This window comes from Ascidiella aspersa, chromosome 1 (genome assembly GCF_963924565.1).
Source record: "Ascidiella aspersa chromosome 1, kaAscAspe10.2, whole genome shotgun sequence".
Lineage (NCBI taxonomy): Eukaryota > Metazoa > Chordata > Ascidiacea > Phlebobranchia > Ascidiidae > Ascidiella > Ascidiella aspersa.
Genome location: NC_139447.1, coordinates 12,081,571 through 12,103,183, shown reverse-complemented (window position 1 = coordinate 12,103,183; position 21,613 = coordinate 12,081,571). Strand labels below are relative to the sequence as shown.

The window sequence follows — 21,613 nt, the reverse complement described above, 5'->3', positions numbered from 1 at the left end:
TCTTATGGGAATGATAAGGTTTTAAAGCGCTTCTCATGGTGATATCCAGCGTTGGGTGGTAAACTAACACATTTCCCACAACTGTGAACAATTTAAACTAATTTTATTCAGCAAGATGTACGAAATACAACTTTTTTCGATTACAATGTTGTATGGTAACAAGCAATTAATATATATTCATTACTGTAAGTATCTTAAACTTTGTAAAAGGCAAGGAAAAATTACATGTAGATAAGGGTATATCGCTACAGATTCATCAAATGCACATTTTGCGGTTTTAATTGATGACTGAACCGGCCGGATTGACTTGTAAGACTGTAGACTTTGCATCTGTAGCCATCTCGCCAATCCCAACATAACCCATTGCTCGAATCTCGCACCAATACCTTCCAGAATCATCCAAAGTCACATCCTGGATCACTAGGGATTTACCTGCAACGACACAGTTTTTTAGTCAGAATACAACCCTGCTTCAAACTGTGTAAAACTTGTATCAATATTTTTTAGGTACAAATGCATTATACAATAACCACTAAACCAGAAGGGAATAATAACTCAAAATCAACTTACTAATGCCGCATAACATGTATGTTCACTGTAACTAGGCATTTTGCACCATCCAAGAAATTATGTGAACTTGTTCGTTGTTTTTTTGTTATTAATATAATATATCGAAGTATGCTACCTTCTAGTGTTGCCCTTCCATTCCAATCTCCGTGTGCCACATTTTGTATGGGCAATGGTCTGCTTTGGTGGATCTTGGAATAAACAGGCTCGTAGTCGGTGTTCGCGACGTCACTTGGCCCTTTGTACCAACGTATGTCATCGCAGTGGTAACCACCCTCCTCGCAACTGTAATACAAATATGAAGTGAAAGGGTTGTGTTGTCGCATAACACCAGCGGTTTTTAACCAGTGGGCCATGGAAACATTTTGAGATGGGCCACAGACCAATTTTAAAAAGCTCGGTTTTTAGAAGAACTTAGTTTCATTTGTGTCACTATACTTAATTTTGCGGAAATATTAAAGGCTTGGGGAGGAATTGATAAGAAAGGTAAATGAAATGTAAATTAATTGTACAGCAGCAGTATCTCACTAATACACGTTGGAATAAATATTCTTATATGAAATATGTTCTGCTTCTGCTATTATTTTAAACCTATTTTATAGTTTTTTTCAGTCTTAAAAGTTTATTGAGCCAAAGAATTTTTGCACAACGACAATTAACCCGAAAGTAAAAAAGGTTAAGAACCACTGCATTACCAAAAGTATGTATACCGAAAATAGACAGTCCGATGCATTTAAAACATCGCAAAAAATACGCTGTGCAAAATATCGCCAACACGACTGTTAGATTCAATCCAGGCATCTTACTCGCAAGATATTGTGACGTTGTCCCCCTCTTGAGAGGCGACGTCTTGAGCGATATTGACAGAGTGCATCCTGGGCAGGTACTCCGCAGCTTGGACTGTGAGCGCCACCGATTTGATGTCCATGCCCACTCCCAAACTCTCCGCTTTATCATCGCCCTCCAACGATATTTGGCACCAGTACATGCGATTGTCTGACCCTGACACCTGTTAATTTGGTTTATCGTGAATTAGATAAGTCGAATTCCTTTGTTTGGCTTCACTATAGTTAAATTTTATTGCTTTTATATAGGTTATCGGACTCTTTGTTTTCTACGATAAAAATGATCCAAACGCTTATTTGATTCCCATATCGGGTCCAATTTTAGTCTGAAGGAGTTTTCTTTTTTTTTAATTTGATTGATAAGCTTTCATGGATTTAAGCACAATATCGTTTGTCACTGAATAAATGGAAAAGTATAATGTCTATGCTTTCCACGCTCATCTTTATAAATACAACTCACGTCTACAATCGTCAGTGATGTTTGATCAAGGGTTGCTCTATCGCCAAAGCTGTTGTCCGCGCTTGAGCAACCGTTAGCTTTTGTGTAACCGGTACAACTGATGACGTCATCTTCAGTCCGGGGGCCGTCCCCTACTTTCCAGGTTACGGTCACGGGGAGGTCATCGGTTGTCGAGAGCGAGTAGTCACACGCCAGCGTGATCTGATCGGTTGGTGCCACCAGAACCGTTTCGTTCTAAACAAATTTTAATTTTATTGGCACTTCGTTAATAAATCTATGACCAGAGAAGTAGATTTTGACATTTTAAATCTATTTTAGCAGAGGCGTTTCTCTCTGTCGACATTCCGCCCAATTGTTCGCTACCCGTAATTTAGCTTGTGTTCTTTACACGAACGGCAAACATATCTCGTTTCTTTTTTAAATTATAAAAGTACCAAGACCTTTAAAACACTACGGGCAAGCAACTTACTGTCACGGAGACTGTTACTTGAGTTACTGCCGAAGAAGGGTGACAGTATGCGACCATCAGGAGCAAAATCGAAGCAAATTTCATCTTTATCGATGTGTCTCTATAGTAGGTACACTTACAAAGTGTATTTTTGTCGGCGAAAGAAGGTCTTATATAGCTTTCTTATCTTGAGCTAATACTTTACAACGCTGTCGGCTCTAAAGACTTAAAAAACAAGTTCACTCTGTTCTTATTTACTCTGTAGTTGAGTTTAATGGGACAAACGCACGTGTGGCAAACCGCATATTAATATGGTTTCTTTCATTAATATTTACAGCAAGTTTCTCGGGGTATTCGCGTCGATTTTATTGTTTAACTATATGACTTAAATTTTGCGACAGTCACTGTTTTATTGCTTTGTCAATCTTCACTGCTTGTTGTTAGCATGAAGTTAAAACCGTAATAACTACAAGCAAAGATTTAATAATATTATTTTTTCGATTGTGTTTTTGTATTTTATTGCATGACTGGATTCAAGCAACCATTGTATCTCCCCTTTGAAAAGTACTTAAAACTTTGTGAAGATTATTAAACTTTGTGCCACAGAATATACGGGTCTTTTGTTATATTTATGGTTTCCTTTCCAACCTTGATCTTACCCTAAAAAATCTTTGAATCAGTATTTCGACATTGCGCAATAAACATAAAGGGGTCCAACGGGAATTTTACAGCAAAGATTGTAATGTCAGACTTTATAGAGCCGTTTTCTGGCACCATTATAGTGACTTAGAAAGTACGGCGGCCTTAAAATGTCAATTTACCGTTTAACAACCTGCATAAAGGTTTGTACAAGCTTTATTTAAGGGTTTCTACTTGGGAATACGAATAATAAACCAAAAAGTGTCCGCAGTATGACCCTCTACCCTAGACCTTTATAAGATGGTTTTAGGTGTACTTTAAAAACAAAGAGAAAAGCATGATTTTTGATCGTTTTATAATAATAATATTTTTTCCGACTAGTTCAACCCCTTGCCAAAAACTAACCGATCTCTAGTTCATTAATCATTTTTAACAATATTAAGGCATATAATCAAAATTACCAAAAAAACAGTATTGTAATTTAACACCTTGGTGTGAACTCGGATCAGGAATATTGACAAACATTTCCAGTCTGTACGGAAAGGGTTCTATTCAATGTTTAATGTAAATCTCATCTTTATTTAATCCTGTTCCTCTTTCTCCAGAGCATGCGCCACGAGCAGCAAGGAAAAATCCTCTTCATCCCTCTGGAACTCCCGGAGCCCAAGCAGATCCGCATCAGCTACAAGTCGCTCCTAAAGTCTTGCCTCCCGGCTGATCTTCCCCCCGTAACCAACTCCTCTGCCCAAGAGAAGCAGCAGGGCCAGGAATCGAGTCATGGATACCTGAAGGGAGTCCAGGACAGCGGGTGGTTGGAGCAGGTGAGTTGACGTCAAGTTATCCCTACATTTCCGTGGTTGTCTGCCTAAAGCAGGGGTTCCTCAACTCGGATCTGTGAACTAGTTTTAGGGGGTCCACGAATGCCTAATTGAAATGGGGCTCCGTGAACTAGTTTTATAGGTTCATGAACGCCTAATTGAAATATTAGTGTATATTTAAGAAGTAAATCAATTTATCAAATAAAGTTTAATTAAAAAAAAGTTTTTTATTTGCATTGACTGTATTAAGACTCCATGTCACTTTTAAATTTTTGGACCGAAATCAGCAGATTTATGAAATCTATTTGTATTGTGACGTAAAAGTCATTTTTAAATGCTTTGGCCTACAGTGGTCCACGCGAGCCCCCAAAAAATTTTAGGGGTTCGCGGTATCTCCCTTAAAACATGTCTTGTCCTGTGTTTTCTCGTCTGGTAAACACTCGAGGCTGGCTATGGACTATATTAACGCACCGAAATGACAAGGCGGGTTAAATTATTGGAGAAACAAATTGGTGGGACGGAAATTCGCAGACGGCGTGCCAATATTTTTGCTGAGTATTGTTCAGTCCGGGCGAGTGCTGATTGGTAGACACTCTTTCGATAGGCGAGTGCAAATTTTAATTCAATACCAATCCTGTAAAAACTAATTTAAACTAGACTCCAGTTCAGTACAATTGTCGTTTTATGTGTTGTTGTATTATTGGTTCTTCGTTTGACGTGAAAATTCTGTCGTTGCTCTGTTCTATATGGTTTGTTAATACCGGATAAAGCAAACTTTTATTTTATCTAAATTTGAAATTGAGTACGATTTACCTTAAACTTAGCCTAGCAAAGACGTTTCCAAAAAACTTGTCGAAAAAAATAGAAAATATTTTTTCACGATTAATTTTCTCCCACGAAGGTCGCTCTGTTCGCTTTATGGTTTGTTAATACCGGATAAAGCAAACTCTACTTTTTTTCGAACTTTAAAATCGAGTACGATCGACCTCAAACTTAGTCTACGCAAAGACGTTCTAAAAAACTTGTCGAAGAAAACAAGAAAAAATAGGTTTCACGATTATAATTATTTTTCTACAACGCAGGTCTCGATGCTCCTTCGTGCTGCCGGAGTGGTGGTGGACGTGATGGACGCAAGAGGAGCGTCGGTTGTGCTCGCTATCGAAGACGGGTGCGACTCGGTGCCGCAAGTTTCCTCCCTCGCCCAGCTCCTCATGGATCCCTACTACAGGTGAGTACCGGACCGAGTAGGCTACTCGCCGTGACTCGAACCGGCATTATTCGGGTCGTTTTACCCAAGTAAAAAAATCCGAGTTGGGGAAAGCTACTGATACACTGTGGAGTTCGTGTTAACGTTACTCGTCCGAGTAAGAAGGTCACACTCTCGTTTTCTTACTACTTTCTAGTCAAGTCAGCCAATTTGAGTTCTCGACTCGACTCAAACGGCATCGCGCATTTATTTTTAAGTATCCCGATTCCCGAATATTATTTATGTTTTTTGGCAAATAGGTTTTGCGATGTTCAGATTTAGCTTTAAAGTTTACTATAAATCATAACAATTATTTAGGTAAGATTGCATAAATTTTAATTGTCAGGGCATTACGCAACGCGATAGCCCATTGTTAGATATCTATTGCAAATCGTTCGCGAGGGAGCCCTAAGTATCAGTGGTATTTCTATATAGACTATAATTTACTTGTAATTAGTACGCCGAAGCTATCGCAGACTCACCGAATCTGTCGATCAATGATGCAATCAGGGCAGACTAGAAAAACAACTAGCCTGCAGTGAGGTACGAACTCACGACCTCCGGTGATACTGGTACCTTTGCTCTACCAACTGAGCTACACATGCTAAGAGAGGAACGAGTTGCGAAACAGTCATATTCTTAACACACATATGTGTGTGCATGTTTCAATTACTTGAAATTACTTACCTTTTTTTCCAGGACTGTGGAAGGCTTTCAGGTTCTGGTGCAGAAGGAGTGGTTGTCGTTTGGCCACCGCTTCAGCCACAGAAACCGCTTTAACCACATTGAGTCGAGCGGCTTCACTCCCGTCTTTCTACAGTTTCTCGACACCGTTTACCAGGTTGGTAAAATCTAAAAACGCGATTTTTAACAGTTAAAATACCAATATATCTGTTTTTCCGATCGCGTTCGCAATTTGTTTTTTTTGTATGCATTTTTTTGTATCCTAGAAAAAATTACCAAACTGCTCTTTCGTTATGTTTTTTTCTTGATAAATGGTATTATTTTGGACTTCGCTTTATTTCCACTGTCCAATTAAATACCTGTCAAATCAAGAATAAGTAAACGGTTAGCTTCACTATGGTACCACAAAATTAATATTTCAAGGTAAAAACAAAATATTACTCGATATTTTTTTAACCAAAAACTAATATGTAATTACAATTTTGCTTCTGGGAGGTGCAACCTAACACAAATAACCGTAGTTAGTCAGAAGGTTTTCATACTCTTTTCAAACCTTTTTTTAAACGAGCTTAAAAGCAACAACAAGCCGTAACACCCGGGCTCGCTGAATGTCTGTCGCTTTCAGTTTCGCCATTTTTAACGCAAATTCTTGTGAACGCCCGCGCTCGCAGGTGCACGCCCAGTTCCCGATGTCGTTCGAGTTCAACTCGACCTTCCTGGAGCTACTCGCCTACCACTCGGTGTCGAACCGCTTCACCACCTTCCTACTCGACTCGGACTACGAGCGACTCGAGGCCGACATCCTCTTCGAGAAGTCGGATCGGAGGAGGTCGCCCGGAAGACATTCGCTCACTTCAACGGGATCCACCTTGTCGGGAGGTAGGAGACAGCAGTGTTATAAACAAGTCATTTTGAAATGACTCAAGTCCCAGTCAAGTCATTCGTAAAATAACTTAAGTCTAAGAAGTATTTTTGAATAAATAACGAGTCATGTCCTAGTCCAAGTCATCGGTTGCCCAAGTCAACTCATAATTAGAGCAAGTCAACGTCATAAAAATAAAACTTTTAACTATTAAAACTGGCAAACTTCCTTAATTATGAGCAATACCTCAAGTAAAATATAAAATAAACGCAAAATATAGAAAGCAAATTGTTCTATGTGCAAAGATTAAGATAAATAAGCCAATTTTATAATTTCTTAATAAAAACAATTTATTTTAACCCAAGTCATTTGTCCAAAAGACTTGAGTCAAGTCTAGTCATTTTGCCTAAAAGACTTAAGTCAAGTCAAGTGATTTGAAAACCGTGGCTTAAGTGCACTTAAGTACGCAGTTCTTTTTTGAATTTTGATTTATATTAAAATACAATACTATAGTTACCTATTTTGGAGGTTATCAACTGTCTGATAAATGTTACAGCAGAGCCACAATGTAAAGATTAAACAGAGCAACCCCTTTATAAAGTGCTAGCCGATTAAAAGTGCCCGCATAGTGTTTTTTGTTGTATCATACCTCGTTTGATGGGGATTTTAAATGTTTGGCACTGGCAAAATGTCAAATTCAAGTAGAATTATTCTTTTAGTTTCTACATGCCTGGACAAGACATACACGGGGTTATAAACGACATGGCCAAAGTTTACTTCCAGTTACATTAACTCGACAACACGATATTAAACTTTTGGCCAAAAGCACTTAGGTGTAATTATGTCGCCCATCACATTGCTAAGGCTACAACCTGCCAGGACAAAAAACACAAGTGCTGTTTTAGGTTCCAGACACTCATACAAGACAACTAACAAATATAATATTATTATTGCGTTATCAAGCCATCAGACCAAAAATTAGCAATGGAATACTATAACAATGTTTTTCGAACAGATGTGCGTAACGCTTGCCAATCTAAGAATTTACAAATTTCCACGTATAATACGCACACAAAAAATATTAAGCGCAATGATGTTTTCCGTTAAAAAAACACAGATTCTACTAGACGCAATTGGTGGCCATGTACGCTACATATTCGTGGTATTTTTGTTTATGTTACTTATAACTTCCACTTTTAAGATGCTTTATTCCCGCAGGTTCTGTGTCGTCACCATCTTCACCTGGGCCCAAATCACCGACCAAATGCTTGTGGACTTACATCGCCCTCTGCCACAAGAGGTCGCCAGTGTTCCTTAACCCGTTGTTTGCCCCTGGTCACGTGATCAACCAGGTACTTTCAAAATGTGGAATAAAGAAAAACGCCGTTTACAGTGTTTGCTAAAGGCAGGCGAAACCTTTTACAGCGAACGTTTAATCATGTGGATGTGATGCTTCGAACGTTTTTACACATCCGAATACTATTAAAACCGACTACGTAACGATAACCATGTTGCAACATCAATCGTAGTTTAACGATAACTTTGTGTTATAAAAGATTCATAGTCTTATGTAGTGGTTCTTAAACTTGTTGGTGTTATAACCTCTGAGAACAACTTTATGGATTAGAATCATTTTTGTTAAAATATAAAGACGTGTCCTCTAATCAATTATTGAATTAAAAACATGATTATAAGTATATTGTCTGCGTTCAAATAAAACATAAAAACTTGAACTGTTGGAATGTTGAATACTTCCTTTTAGCAGTCAAAGATAATATCCCTTAAAAAAATTCCTATAAAAAAATACATTTTTGGTGTAATACCCACAGGTTAGGAATGTTCCTGTGCGTGGCCTTTGTTTTTTTTTCTAGCATACTTACCACTATATTAATAAGGTGCAATTTTCTACTTTACCTGATTTTTTTCTTCCAAAGGTCCTCCGCCCCGTCAGCGCTCTTTCGCGCTTAAAGATCTGGCCCTACTACTTCTGCGAGTCGCTGAGCGAAGGCACAACCTACGATGGGCTGCTGGGAGAGCTGAGCAGTGGAACAAGCCATAACGAACACGAAGCAACAGAGGTGGGGGGACTGTAGCTGTTGAGCGTCAGACTCAGTTTCGTTAAATAAAACTATCTACCTTTGAAGTAAATTCTCTAAGGTTTCGCTCTTTTTCGAAAAGAAAACGACCTAGCCTAACATCCTAACTTATTTAAACGATCACGTTTTGAGAGCGATTTTTTAGTCGACGGGACGTCCGTATTATTAGTTATAAGGTTGATCAAGAAAAAAAAATATTTAGTTCATGTTTATCCGAAACAGGCTTTGAATTCTATTTCTATTCAATGCTGTACATTTGCAATTTTCCGTTTTAAATAAAAAAATTTTCCCACTAGCGATGGCTGTTTATTTCACACTATATGTTTTTTGAATTATGAACTTGGATATATTAAATTACCTTGTAATTGTTCGTCCAGACAAGTGACGTATGGGGAGGTGCGACCGCCAGACGCGTCATCAATGGTTGTTATGACAACGTCAGTGACGCGCAAACGGATTCGATCAAGTAAGCTATTAGTATTGTTTTCTTTAGTGTTTGTATGTTATGCAAATTAGGATTCTCTAAATTTTAAATAGTTGTTAAGTCTGAAAATCAAGATCCGTTTAAAATATTTAATTGGCGTAAAGTAAATAAGTATTTTTCTTCCATGTAAGCTTAATTCATAATTCTACGTACAAAAATAAACCCTGGTATTTTCTAAGATATTAAGCAATGCCCATTATGAATGATTTGTTCAAGTTTGTTTGTGATTAAGCTTCGGTTTCAGTTAATGTTGCAAAATTGTCTCTTTTAGTTCAAATTGAGGTGAACCTATTGCGATTAAAAACTCAGAAACATATTCTTCAAAACCGGTCGAGGCGCTTAACATGCGAATATGTCTTATCATACTAGAACGCGGTTAGATAAAAAAAATATTTTTCCATGCACAGACTGAAGTGCTAACCTCTAAATGCTGTTTTTTAGGACGTTGCTACAGCAGATCCAGCGACTTAACAGTGAACTCGACCCAAACAACGAAGGATGGCGAGAAGCGTGGAAGGCGCTGGATTCCAGCAACGCACCAGATAAGGTAAAACGGTCACACCACTAGAACTTTACCTGTTGGCGAAACGTGACTTCCGATGAGTTGGTTTGCGAAAAACGAACAGATTGAAATCAACAGATAGAAATGCGTTTAGGCCGCGACTCTATGCTGAGCTCGACCCAAAGTTTTTTTTTACTGATCTGGCTGTTTAGTAATCTTAGCGTTGTTCGCTTTAGCCAGAAATTAAAACTAATGTTGTCTACATATCGCAATTAAACATCACTCCCAAAAGAGCTGTACACAATGCAATGCAAAACGTCCTTGTAACTAGTTTTCTGTGTTATTTTTTTGAAAATAAACGTTGGTGTCAATTAAGCGTCGTAACTTTCTTGTTTACTTGTATTGAACTTTATTATTTAAATTTACCCTTGAAAACCTGGATTATAATTGACAAAACGTCAACAGAAATACACCCTTATTTATTAATTGTCAACGCGACCTTGTGTGCTCGAGTCTGGTAAGATTAATTATAAGCACACGAAACGCCCAGCCACTTAAACTTGTGGTCGTGCCATGTCACCAAGGTTTCGCAAAAACACACCGATTGTTTTCGAGCGGGCAAAAGGTTGACGTCATTTTTGTCGCCCCTCTAGGTCAACGTGTCGCCCGAAACTCGCAAAGCGCACCGCGATATCAGTTCGCTCCATGCTCTTCAGACCGAAGATATCATCGTCAAGGTGAGTCAAGGTCATATCCACGTGGTCGACTGCCAAAATTTAATTAAACCTGGTTGGTAAAAAAGGGCATTGTGTTTGGCGAATAACGAAGCTTGGTTTGTTTTTTTAATAGGAAAAACCATGTACCTATAAAGACCATTTGCCTGTATTCTGCTGTTAGTTTTGGTCAGTGTGAAATAGTTTGTATGTTATCCGTGCAGAGAAACGAAGCTATGAAGCATTCCAGTTTAATTTTTAGTCACATAATATTTTATGCTATTTAATAATTGTCTACTAACAGACATCCAAAGTAACGCTTACCGCAAACTGACGTCATGCGCGTTTTGCGTGCTCTTTACGTCGCAATGCATCTTTAAAGCTGGCTGTTTGTTGTGTGTGCTGCGTGTGCTGTGGTGTTGCAAGCTTCGACATAACCCTCTTGGGTGATTTTGGTGACTGCCGTAAATTGCCTGAGCTGTTTTTCTTGCCAGCCTATTCAATGTGGCCATGTATGAAAATATCTTGTTTCGCAAAAAAGCCCCAAAACTGAGTGAAAAATGGTAATTTGCCGATTTTCGGTCTCAATTGTTTTCAGCTTTGCACAAACAATGTGATGCGTAGATTAGATTTTGAACTAGAGTTTCCCACTGTGGTAAATTTCGCAATCTGCTTATGCCCAAAGGGATACGACGTTATTGAGCTACACTTGTTAAGTCGCGGCTTTTTCACTTCGTGCTAAGCTAACATTTTTCAAGATACCGATGTTTGTACGTTGCTATGGGCCTTTGGCTTTAGGCATATCATTCAAAAGTGCTGTTTGGTTATACGCCATCATGTGCTTGGGTTTTAGTGTTTCACAATCATATTAGTCCAAGTGCTGCTTATCGGGGGTTCTGGGCTTTGAAGTAGAGGTTTACAATGAACAATGGACAATGCTGTTATTATGTTATCTATTTTCTATCGAGCCTTCATCTGTTTACCGGGATACTTTATAAGGGCCTCCTTTAGGAGTGTAAAATGTTCGGTTAAATTCTTACCAAAAATTAGATTTCTAGTATTTATAGTTTAACCTGTTTAAATCTTCATATTTGAGGTTAGCTCTGAATATATCTTAACTGTGCAATACGCATTTAACTAACCCTATTATATGTATCTAACTTGTATTTTATTGAAGCATCTTCAAAGACCCAAACGTCACTTTTTTGTAAGTTATGACGTAATAAACCTTCATCATTAATGTAACCAAACCATATACCGCCAGATCTATCATGTCATTTATTTTACATGAACGCTTTTAATGCCAAATGAAGTCCTATCTTGTTTGAGCCAATCAAGTAACCAAAATTCAGTTGAACTAACACAACTTTTTGTGACGTTAAAACAGCAAGTTTGTGTTCCGTTTGCTGCGCTTGGCTTTTCTTCACCCATTCGCTGTGAAAACTTTTATATTAAGCTATATTTTACATCGTTCTGTGTAAAGGCTTGATTATTTACCATGCCTCATTATTTCTAATTTCTGCTAATATATCAGAGTCATTTAATGCCTTTCTGCTTTAATGATGTAAGACTTATTTTCGCCCTGCATGTGTTTTACTTTCTAAAGCTTTGATACTGACTTTGCGAAGCTTGCATTTCTATCCCTTAAATTATTTAGGCCAGAAGTTCATCTTGATCTTCAACTTGGTACACAGCTTAAAATATGATAAAAGCTTAAGTTGAAATGTAAACTGTAACCCCAAGCCTGTTCACAATGTGGGGTCCTAATGAATATACTTGATAGGTCGCTAAAAGTATTTTTTTGTTAGTTTCCCTTAAAGGCTGGAGATATTACCTACTGATTCGGACCAATGATCTCAATTTCGATGATTGTGCGATGAACACTTTTTGGTTGTTATCAATAAAACCATACGATTTTATATCGCGCTTATTCCTACAAAAACATGTGGAACAATCATGTTTAAGTTTTAAGGCATATAGTTTGTATTTGCATAATATGGCAATTAAAGAGCTTTTTGAATGGCACCATCAACAGCACAGTCATTATTAAAACGTTTATGTGCCAAACACTTGTTGAAGTCTGCTGATGATCTGTTAATGCCCCACACCTTTTCGTTTCGTTAATTTATTATCACTGTGAGGGTACTATTGGTCATTGACCTCATGTGACTCTCCGACCAGGGATTGGATTTCTTTCAAAACCAACAAGTTTTGCCATTCCGTCCCCGAAGCAAGACAACAACAGAAAGTTCTCCACGGCGCTTGGGCGCCCCCATGCTGATGGTAGATATCGCACTGCCTGGCCTGTAGATGTCGCCCTTTGTTATTTTACACGAATCAATCTGCTCATGCTGCATTTGCGTCTTGAAATGGCAAATTTAAAAACTTGAAAGCAAAGTTTCAAGATTGCTAGTCTTAATTAATTTTGTTTAGGTTAAACAATAGTAATAAGTTTATTTTATTGTTATACCCTATGTCTACCTTATTTTCCTTTGAAGGAACCAATTCCCGTTTTATTTTTTTGTGATTTCTCTATATTTGCAAACTTTTGTTTCTGCATGGTTTGCGCATTTTCTTTTCGACTGAGAGCGGCTTTGACAAGCATGCTAGCATTTTTGCAAGTTGTTTGTGCGTAGTACTTTGGGCGATTCAATTTCCTTTGTTTCTTATAAGTTTGACAAGAGCTCAGCATCACTGAAAACGTTGTGCTATCGAATAAATAAACAATTTAGGACTGAAAGTTGTACTGTCTTTCGTCGAACTGATCCTTTGGTCCAACAAAGTTCTAATTATTACAGTCTGGCGGAGTTAAAAAGTTCCTCTACCTAAGTGTAACAACCTTTTTGTATTACTATTGCGCATTTTGGTTGAGATCGCATGCGTTATGTTTGTATAATTACGGTATAACGATATAAAACCCACAAGGACGATACGCAAGGCTTACTAAGAGGCGGTTTTTGTCAAACGATTATAAAAAACTTTGCTGTTCTACTAACAGAAATACCCAGAATATTTTAAGTTGTTTATTAGCTCTGTTTTAGTAAAAAAATACAGCAACTTCTATATTTTGTTAACAGAGGAGTGTGATACGCGAAGAGAGTATCTCGTCGGAGGCTGGATTCGATTCCGACACGCTCACGCCACAGAACAGCGTTCGAGAAAAGTTTGACACGGTGTCTTTGTATGACCAGTTCCAAACCAACTCACAGGAGGTACTGATTAGACCAAATGACGATTTTACGGTTTAGTAACCTTGTCCAATTATTAATAATTCATTTTTTTTAATTCTGATTTCTGACAGTTTATGATTGTTTGCTTCAGCTGTAATGGTGTTTAGGTATAACAATGATTGCCAAACTGTTTTTTTTTGCTGCTATCATTTTAGAATTTAGAATTTTTATTTAGTCATTTGTAATTCTGGCAAGAATTTTAAATAGTTTTTATGTGTTTTAAATAGTTTTTATGTCCTAGCTATTTTTTATTAGTTTTCGAGCTATCCTGGTAGATAGCCCAGTTTGTCACGTCTATTGTCTTTTTTTGTTATTTCATAAAATAAAAAAATATTAATAAAGCTCATAATAATGGTTATGGTTTGTTTGAATAGTTCTACGTTTTTTTACTAGTCGTGTCCTATTTTTGATAATTCTGTTGTTTAAATTGTGATTTCTGACAGTTCATCATTGTTTGTTTCACTTTTGTAATGGTGTTTGGGTAAAATAATGGTTGCCAAACTGTTTTTTCATGATTGCTACTATTATTTTGGATTTTTTCAATTTTTATTTAGTCATCTGTAATTTAATCGTTTTTTTCTGGCAAATTCTTGTTTTTAATAGTTTTTTTTTTCTAGCTATATTTTAATAGTTTTTAAACCTTCCCGACAGATAGCTCAGGTAGTCACGCCTATTGTCTCTTTTCGTTATTCATAAATTAAGAAAAAAAACATTATTAAAGCTCACATAATTGTTTATTGTTGTTTCTATGCTTCTAAGTTTTTTACATCCAACCAACTGCTACGTTATTCAGGTTCGAACGTACGAGGGAGCCTTGTGGAAACGAGGGGCGTACATCAAGGGTTGGAAACAGAGATACTTTGTGTTGGACACCACAAAGCACGAGGTGAGCTTTTTGTTGCACTTTCCCAGTAACAGCCCCAAAGGTAGTCCGTTTGGCGTTCATTTGGAATAAGGCGCGGACGTAATTTTGTTAACATACTATAATTACATAAAACTTTTATTAGCATTTAGGTGGATTTTATAAAGGTTTCCCAATTATTTGAATTAAGCTTTCTTTGTTACCACTCATATTTGAACGTCTGCCGGGGCTAACGTGAACCCCAACGCTGATTTGGTATTTGTGTGCAAATGCGCTACATTAAGAGATCGACTTTACCTGGCTATTCTTTATAATTCGGATCATTCTGTACCTAGTTAAATTGTGATCAAATTGACAGTTTGGCGTACTTGTCTTTTGCTTTAGAGGGAAAAAAATATGAAAGGAGTTTATTTTGGCACAAGTGGTGTAATAACTAAAAAGATAAATATAACTGAACGAAAACTAACAAAATCTTGAACATTCTAGTCTGAACGACAGCACATCTTACGTCACAGTAAAATTATTTTAACTGGCCGAAAGCAGTTCACACGAGAACAAAGAATGGAAACAATACCTTAAGATGACATATTGTGACAGATCGTTATTTCATGAGACAGCGCTCGTTATTTTATGAGACAGCGCTGCGCGTTATTGACTAAACTGAGGTACAACACAGCGAGCGATTGTCACGAAATTCTTTAAAGTGGAATTTAAAACAACAAGTCATTTCAGGTCAATAATAATAAGCCCCTACTCCCAACAAGTACGGTCATTTTCTACATACCTAAAAGCTAGGAAAATAAGTTTATTATCTTAAAATCTTTATACATAATTAGATTTATGCTAATTCTTTGTATATACAAAATGGCTTCGGCTTTTAAAATATGTATTAAAGGATAGTATTTTTGTTTTATAAATGGTTATTTTAAACTTGAACATTTTCCCCATCAGTGCAATTTTGCGCTAAGACCTTTTCCGAAACTTGGTAATTCCCGGAGTTATTACGCCGAAGTGCTGAATATTCAGACTCGACGGCCCTTACCGCAGACAAGTAAATATAGCCTTGAATCGTGAACGCTCTCTTTTGACAGCTGCGTCAGTACGAGAACAAAGGAGACAGCGTTTGCAAAAACGTGATCGCCCTTAAGGACCTGGAGTCGGTTCAGCTTATCGAACCCATATCAGGGGCACCTAAAGAAGTCGATGAAAACGCCTTTCTCGAAGTGAGTTTTAAAGAAATGTTCTGAAGTTTAACAGTTGTTTTAAAAGGCCAATACAGTAGTGGAGGCTTTACTATGGTTTGGTATGAAACTATAAGAGCACAAAATGTCCTACAGTTTTATCACCAAATTGTTTTTAATCGATTTTTTGTCTAAACATCTGATGTTACACTACAGGTAACCCGCTTTGTCGATTTCAAAAGTTAAGTGTAAGCATTGTAAACGTCGTCGCCATTTATGTACTAATTATGTTATATCGCACTTTCAATCACGTAAATAATGACTAAACAGAAGGAGAATAAAACGCAAGTCTAACAATCTAAATACGTTACAGTCCTGTTAGTACGAATGCTACGGCACTTTTCACGTTAAAAATTGACATGTTACTAAAGGTGTATATGTAAGTAAAATAAGAAAAATAACAACATAAATGGGCAGCACATAATGAAAAGTTTTTTTCGGTTATATGCAGTAGGCACATATTTCTATAAACACTGTTAAATTGCAATTTCAGGTAAGAGTTTCGAAACGTCAATATCACTTCATCGCCGAAACCCCGGAAGCCGCGAAACACTGGGTCGACAACTTACAGGCCGCACTTCAGTGACGTCATTTTGACCCATTGTTCGCGCACAAGCACTGTGATCGTTCCAACTTCTGCTCCCGGTCGAAATCGGACGCGCAGCGTCGTCTAGCGGAAAAGCGAAAAGGCACAAAAATATAATTTTTTTATCGGATTTTACTTAAACATACTATGTGGAGCGCTGTTGCTTTCGTCCTTTCATTCGGTCAAGACAAGTATATATTATATTGTTTGTGAAAAACTGGAATTGAATAACAATTAACCTAACCTGCGGTTAAATAGTGCCACCCCAAACAGGATATACACACTTATAAATAGGTTATTAAAATCGAAACGTTTTGTAATAACGGGTTTCCCCAGGCTTTTCTGTCGCCAATCTAGCAGCATACTTGCGTGCTTTTAACAAAGAACAAAGTCTCGGAAGCCTAATTCCCTTCCCTTACTGTGATTTCGGTCTCCGGCTGCGCAATTAACACACAAACAATGGGGCGCCTTCCCGCCGTTTGACCTTCAATGCGCCGCGACAAGGTCATTCGCCTTTCCTGCAATAAAACAATTTCGCAGCGGTTTGATTATTCCATTCTTTCCGTCGGTCGGCGCCTATGATCGTCGGCCATAAATCAGCAACGCGCTTTTGTGAAAGGAAATTCGTCGATTAAGCGAAACCACTATTGGGTATTACGTCACGAACTCGGCTAGCCGTTGTTTGCTTAATGAGATACATCTATCGGCACGGCTAGGTTTGTTTACCTCCAGATATGTTTTATTTTAAATAGTTAAAGGTTAAAAAATTTAAAATTAAATTCAGCCATTCAACTCGCAATCATTTTCTTTGTGGTATTTTTTAAAACGCTGGTGTGCTGTTTTGTGTAGCTTAAAAAAATACCGAACTAAAAAGCTTAGATATGTAACGACCTAGTAAGTCCGGCAAAAACACGTAATGTAAAGCAGCCTAAGGTGAAATGTGCTGAAAAACAGTTTTGGCCAAATGTGAACTTCCTTTAAATGCTTGTAAATTTTAAATTTGTCATTTTGTCTATCATCGCGTCTTCCATAGCTACGTTCTTTAAAGCTAAACTGTTTGCAATTGCTAGTTTTTTTGTTATGTAAACCGTCGTTCAAATTCATATGACGTAACATTGCGAACTAAAGCAGTATAAAAGAGCGCCTTTCTCGAGTTTTCATTTCACCACTTCTAACTTAAGTTTTCAGAGCGGGCCACTTATGTCGTTTAGTCTACTAAGAACGTTGGTTTTAGGTTGTCACCGTGAACTTTTAAAACACGCCCAAATCTCATTTATCTACCAAATATAAGTCGCCAATTTTGCTTAAACGCTTTGTACTATCTTCCAAGTTTGGCTGATACGCGCTTGCATTGGTTGGCCTGCGGTTTTTAGCTTTGGCGTCCATTTCTTTTTGCGACCCGCCTTAAAATAGTAATGCAAGGTTGTGTTCTACTGCCTCTTTATTCGCCTGGTGTGATTTTACATCCCTTTGTTCGCTTAACTGTATTTCCGTGGCTTTTACTCTTGGGGCGCCGAGGCCCGTAGACGTAGGCTTCTTTCTCTTTACTTGCTGCTCTGAATCTCTTTTGTGTACGATTCTAGATGTAATTTATTTCGCCAGGTATATATATTTTTCTTTCTTCTTTCGAATTAATCGCCTGTTGCGCAACAAAGTGTTAGAAAATACACATTCCTTTGTGTAAGAGTGGTGTGCTCTGCCTTAGTTTTATGAACTAAGAAAATTAAATGAAATGCGTAGTTACACTTGTATAACCTTGTTTGCGGGTTGAAGTGACACCAGCAGTTTTGGAATTGTTCTGCATTTGAAAATTTCATACGATTAGGCATAATAAAACGCTATCGTAAATTTACAGTTTTGTAAATGTAATACCAAACAAAACTCGTGGTAGCAAGATCGGACATCTTATTTAAAAAAATAATCGTTGCGCTTTAAGTATCATTTACATGACCTGACGAGATAATTTTAGCAAAACAAATATTTAAAAAACAATGAACACTGTTTTATTCTAACTTTGAAGTTTACCTTTTTTAACTTCTAAGTAAGCTATCTGCGAAAAGTTGTCACGTAAAAAGTTATTTAAGTAGGTTCTGGGCCTAAACTGTGTAAAAAACTAACTGCAAGAAAATCGACAGCTTACTTTGTGCGACTCCACAAGCAGACAACATTTAAATTTGTATCGCCGTTCGATATGGTTAGGTTCTCGACTTCACATTCTACGTCGCACAAATTTAAGTTGTGTTTCTTGTATCTATCTAGCCCAGTGCTCTTTAACCTTTTTCGGTTTTGTGAACCCTTAAAGTTGTTGCGACGAGCTCATTCACCCTGTTTGCTTAAAACGTAATCTGAGGTAAAAAGCGATATGAAAAATTAATATGCATATCAATATCGTGTCAATTAAACCAAGCTGAGCTGCCGAACACACTATCGGTGAGAGTTCGACTATGGCTTCCAGGCTGCTTGCGAGTATAATTGCATGTCATAAAACAGCATTGAAACAAACTTGAGAAAATAGAAAAGAGACTATTTAATCATATTTTATCTACGGATCTGTCAAATATTAATGGTTCATAAAAAGTTTGTGATACATCCTTGTATTTTCGTACTGGTGCACCCCATGCATATTTTGGTTCACCTAGGGTGAACCGTGCACACCGGTTGAAGAACCCTGATCTAGCCTATTAGCCTATTTCGATAAAATTGTTTAAGCTCAAAAGGAGTTTTTACTCAAAATAAAATATTTTGACAACTCTTCTGTATTGTTAGTAACAACTCTCCTTCCAAACACGAACTAAAGGAACTGTGTGATTTTCTTCATGTCACTACTTATGACGTTCCGTTTAGGTGTTACTTTTTGACGTCACCTTTCAATCTATGACGTAACATTTTATTGTCATCACCGAGGAATTTTCATGCTGCCTCCCAAACAAAAATCCTTGATCTGCCTCTACAAGACATGGCTAATATATATTGCTTTGTATTTAATAATAGCGTAGCCTACTATTGTTTTATTGGTGACATTCTCCTTTAATAGCCTACGTGACAAGGCAATAAGTATATATTTTTTGTCCTCAGGAGAAAGCGGGACAAAACGTATAGGCCTCTCACTTTTTTTCGATAATGAAAATTGCCAGCGTCAATATTGGTTTGCTAAACAGAAGTGTTTAACGTCGAAAAAGCTGTATTTATAAAAATTTAACTTTTATAAAAAAAAAAAATTTTATAAAAATTTAACTTTTTCTGTATTTATAAAAATTTAACTTTTATATAGATACAATGCTACTTACGCACAGTACTAGGCCTTATTATATTTTGTGATCTGTTTTTGGCGTAGGCCTACTTTAATAAAATATTTTCAGCTTGCGAGACGCCATGTATATTATTTGAACTATGGCGTAACGTTGCGAAGTAATTTGTGAAAATATATCTGAAAATATTTATGCGCCTCTCAAACAAAAAACCTTGATCCGACACTTCTACGTATAAAAGCAATTAGGATTATTACCTTTTATTAGTGTTCTATGTTTTGCCCCACCAGGTCCGTTTTGCACCGTGCAAAAATTGGCAAAAAAGTAGATGGTACGCTTCTTCCATGGGGCTTTTAGCCCAGGCGTAACCCACAAGGATACCTTTCGGTTACTATCCGGCCCAATAAAAAATATTGTTTAAAACCCACAAAATAGGATTTGTTCCAAGGGGCCCGCTTTGCCATCATTGATTTTCCAATAAATAGTGTGTTTTAAACTTTCGCAAGTTTGTTTGCTCAACAAAAGTTTTGCGTTACCGGGCCCCTTTTTATTTTTTTGGTTTTTAACGGTTTCCCGATTGGAATAGTTTTCTATAAGACATATAAGACACCACTGAATAATTTATTACCTTCAGGCCATATTAGTTGTATAGTTTGCGCAAGCGTATTAAATATAAGTTAGCGTCGGTGCCTGTAATTTTTTTTTATTGTGACAAAACTTAACACTGTTTGCAATGTGCTTACTGTGTTTGACACGACCCATTTCAGTATCGTACAGTGTTTATTAAAGGCCTTTGATTCGATAGACAAATGCAATTTTACGAGCATTTAAATACACTAACAACCAATCCGTAAATGCACACGCATAAAAACTCAATATTGGATTACACAAATCCTAAAATGCGTTGAAAAGACCCCCGGGCGGCGGACGTAGCGAACTAGATTGTCGTGGAAAATCATCATGTCAGTTGCGTTTAAACATTTGTAATTTGACTTGACGCGACTTTGTGATTGTCCCGCACAGCAGCTGTCCCTGTACCGCCTACAAGGGGGTTCCGAAAAGTGCCTTTCGATCTCCACTCGAATTGATTACGTCGCAGTTGCGCACTAGAGAGTGCCCTTCAGCATCTCGCTCGTGATTGGTCGACTGAAAGTCGGCACGGTTTTTGAACTGGTCGAGGAGAAGAACTGCTTCAAGTGTACAGCATCGATCGAACAAGTCAATGAATTTGTTAAAAATGATTTACAAATCCAGTCTAGGTTTTGCCCTAAAGTTAAGGATATTGCTATTTATTAACCAATTACCGCTTTTATTTTTAATGGATAAAGTCATAAACATGCCGATATTGGCAAACTTGTTTTGTCACTTGCTGTGGAAAACATAGGACGTTAAATGTTTTATTCTTGAAAAACATAGTGTGTTTAGTAGCTAGAAAACATAGTGTGTTATTATAGTATGCCACTTTAAGTGTATTTAAAACACAACATAGTGCAGGATTTTACAATTTTTTAGAAACTTTGATTAGATTATTTAAAGTTGCGTTGTTGCAATGACAAACTTTTATTCTTAAAATGGCATGACGTCCTAAGATTGGAAAGTATTGACTCATGTTATTTGGTACAATGACTAAGTTTATTTAAAAATACTATTATTTATAAGTACTTTTAGTTCAACCATGGTTTGGTTTGCTGTTTGTCTTCGGCTTTTACGTGGAAAGACAGGACTTCTAAATTTGTGTGTCTTGAAATAAAGCATATATTTAGTGATATAAACTGCATATTGTAACGTGGATAATTTTTAACAGTTGCCTAAAAAGCTGAACTGTAAGATACAAGATCATAGGTAATATTCATAATCAATACTCATATAAGACCTGTCTGTCTTTTTAAATGAAACCTAAATTGTTGCAATTATAAAATATATATATTATCAAAAAAGTAGGCAATTTGTAAATAACTGTTTGGTATATGAGTAATTCAGAAATACTTTCTTCGCACTAGTATGTAAATTGTGAAGCGTCTGATTAGTTACTCATTCAAAATAGATATTTTTAGGACTTCAGTGTATGATGGTAAAGTTTAA

The 21,613-nt window shown here is 37.1% G+C and overlaps 2 protein-coding genes across 2 annotated transcripts in view; one reads left to right on the top strand and one right to left on the bottom strand.

The window, feature by feature from the left end:
• The window catches only part of LOC146167538 (myotubularin-related protein 5-like), a 54,553-nt gene extending 36,592 nt beyond the window's left edge, over positions 1–17,961 (top strand). Inside the window, exons 30-44 of the mRNA XM_083390855.1 lie at positions 3,565–3,780; positions 4,860–5,005; positions 5,723–5,864; positions 6,379–6,586; positions 7,788–7,921; positions 8,504–8,647; positions 9,043–9,131; positions 9,591–9,696; positions 10,305–10,388; positions 11,542–11,571; positions 12,546–12,647; positions 13,442–13,576; positions 14,388–14,480; positions 15,548–15,679; positions 16,191–17,961. Coding sequence (XP_083246981.1) covers positions 3,565–3,780; positions 4,860–5,005; positions 5,723–5,864; positions 6,379–6,586; positions 7,788–7,921; positions 8,504–8,647; positions 9,043–9,131; positions 9,591–9,696; positions 10,305–10,388; positions 11,542–11,571; positions 12,546–12,647; positions 13,442–13,576; positions 14,388–14,480; positions 15,548–15,679; positions 16,191–16,283 — 1,854 coding nt within the window. The 3' untranslated portion in view covers positions 16,284–17,961. The remainder of the gene's footprint in view (positions 1–3,564; positions 3,781–4,859; positions 5,006–5,722; positions 5,865–6,378; positions 6,587–7,787; positions 7,922–8,503; positions 8,648–9,042; positions 9,132–9,590; positions 9,697–10,304; positions 10,389–11,541; positions 11,572–12,545; positions 12,648–13,441; positions 13,577–14,387; positions 14,481–15,547; positions 15,680–16,190) is intronic.
• LOC146167539 (uncharacterized) lies at positions 278–2,425 on the bottom strand. Its single transcript, XM_083391280.1, has 5 exons — positions 2,342–2,425; positions 1,873–2,106; positions 1,374–1,576; positions 686–852; positions 278–432 (listed from the first exon to the last, which is right to left on the bottom strand). The coding sequence occupies exons 1-5, from the start codon at positions 2,423–2,425 to the stop codon at positions 278–280; spliced, it is 843 nt and encodes a 280-aa protein (XP_083247406.1).
• Positions 17,962–21,613: the final 3,652 nt, after the last annotated feature.

What these genes read in the sequence shown, in the direction of transcription:
- LOC146167539 (XM_083391280.1), bottom strand. Translation starts at nt 2,425, where the DNA reads ATGAAATTTGCTTCGATTTTGCTCCTGATGGTCGCATACTGTCACCCT. An exon ending in AAGTAACAGTCTCCGTGACA is followed by an intron (nt 2,107 to 2,341) that starts GTAAGTTGCTTG and finishes AAATTTGTTTAG; the next exon opens with AACGAAACGGTTCTGGTGGC. An exon ending in CATCACTGACGATTGTAGAC is followed by an intron (nt 1,577 to 1,872) that starts GTGAGTTGTATT and finishes CCAAATTAACAG; the next exon opens with GTGTCAGGGTCAGACAATCG.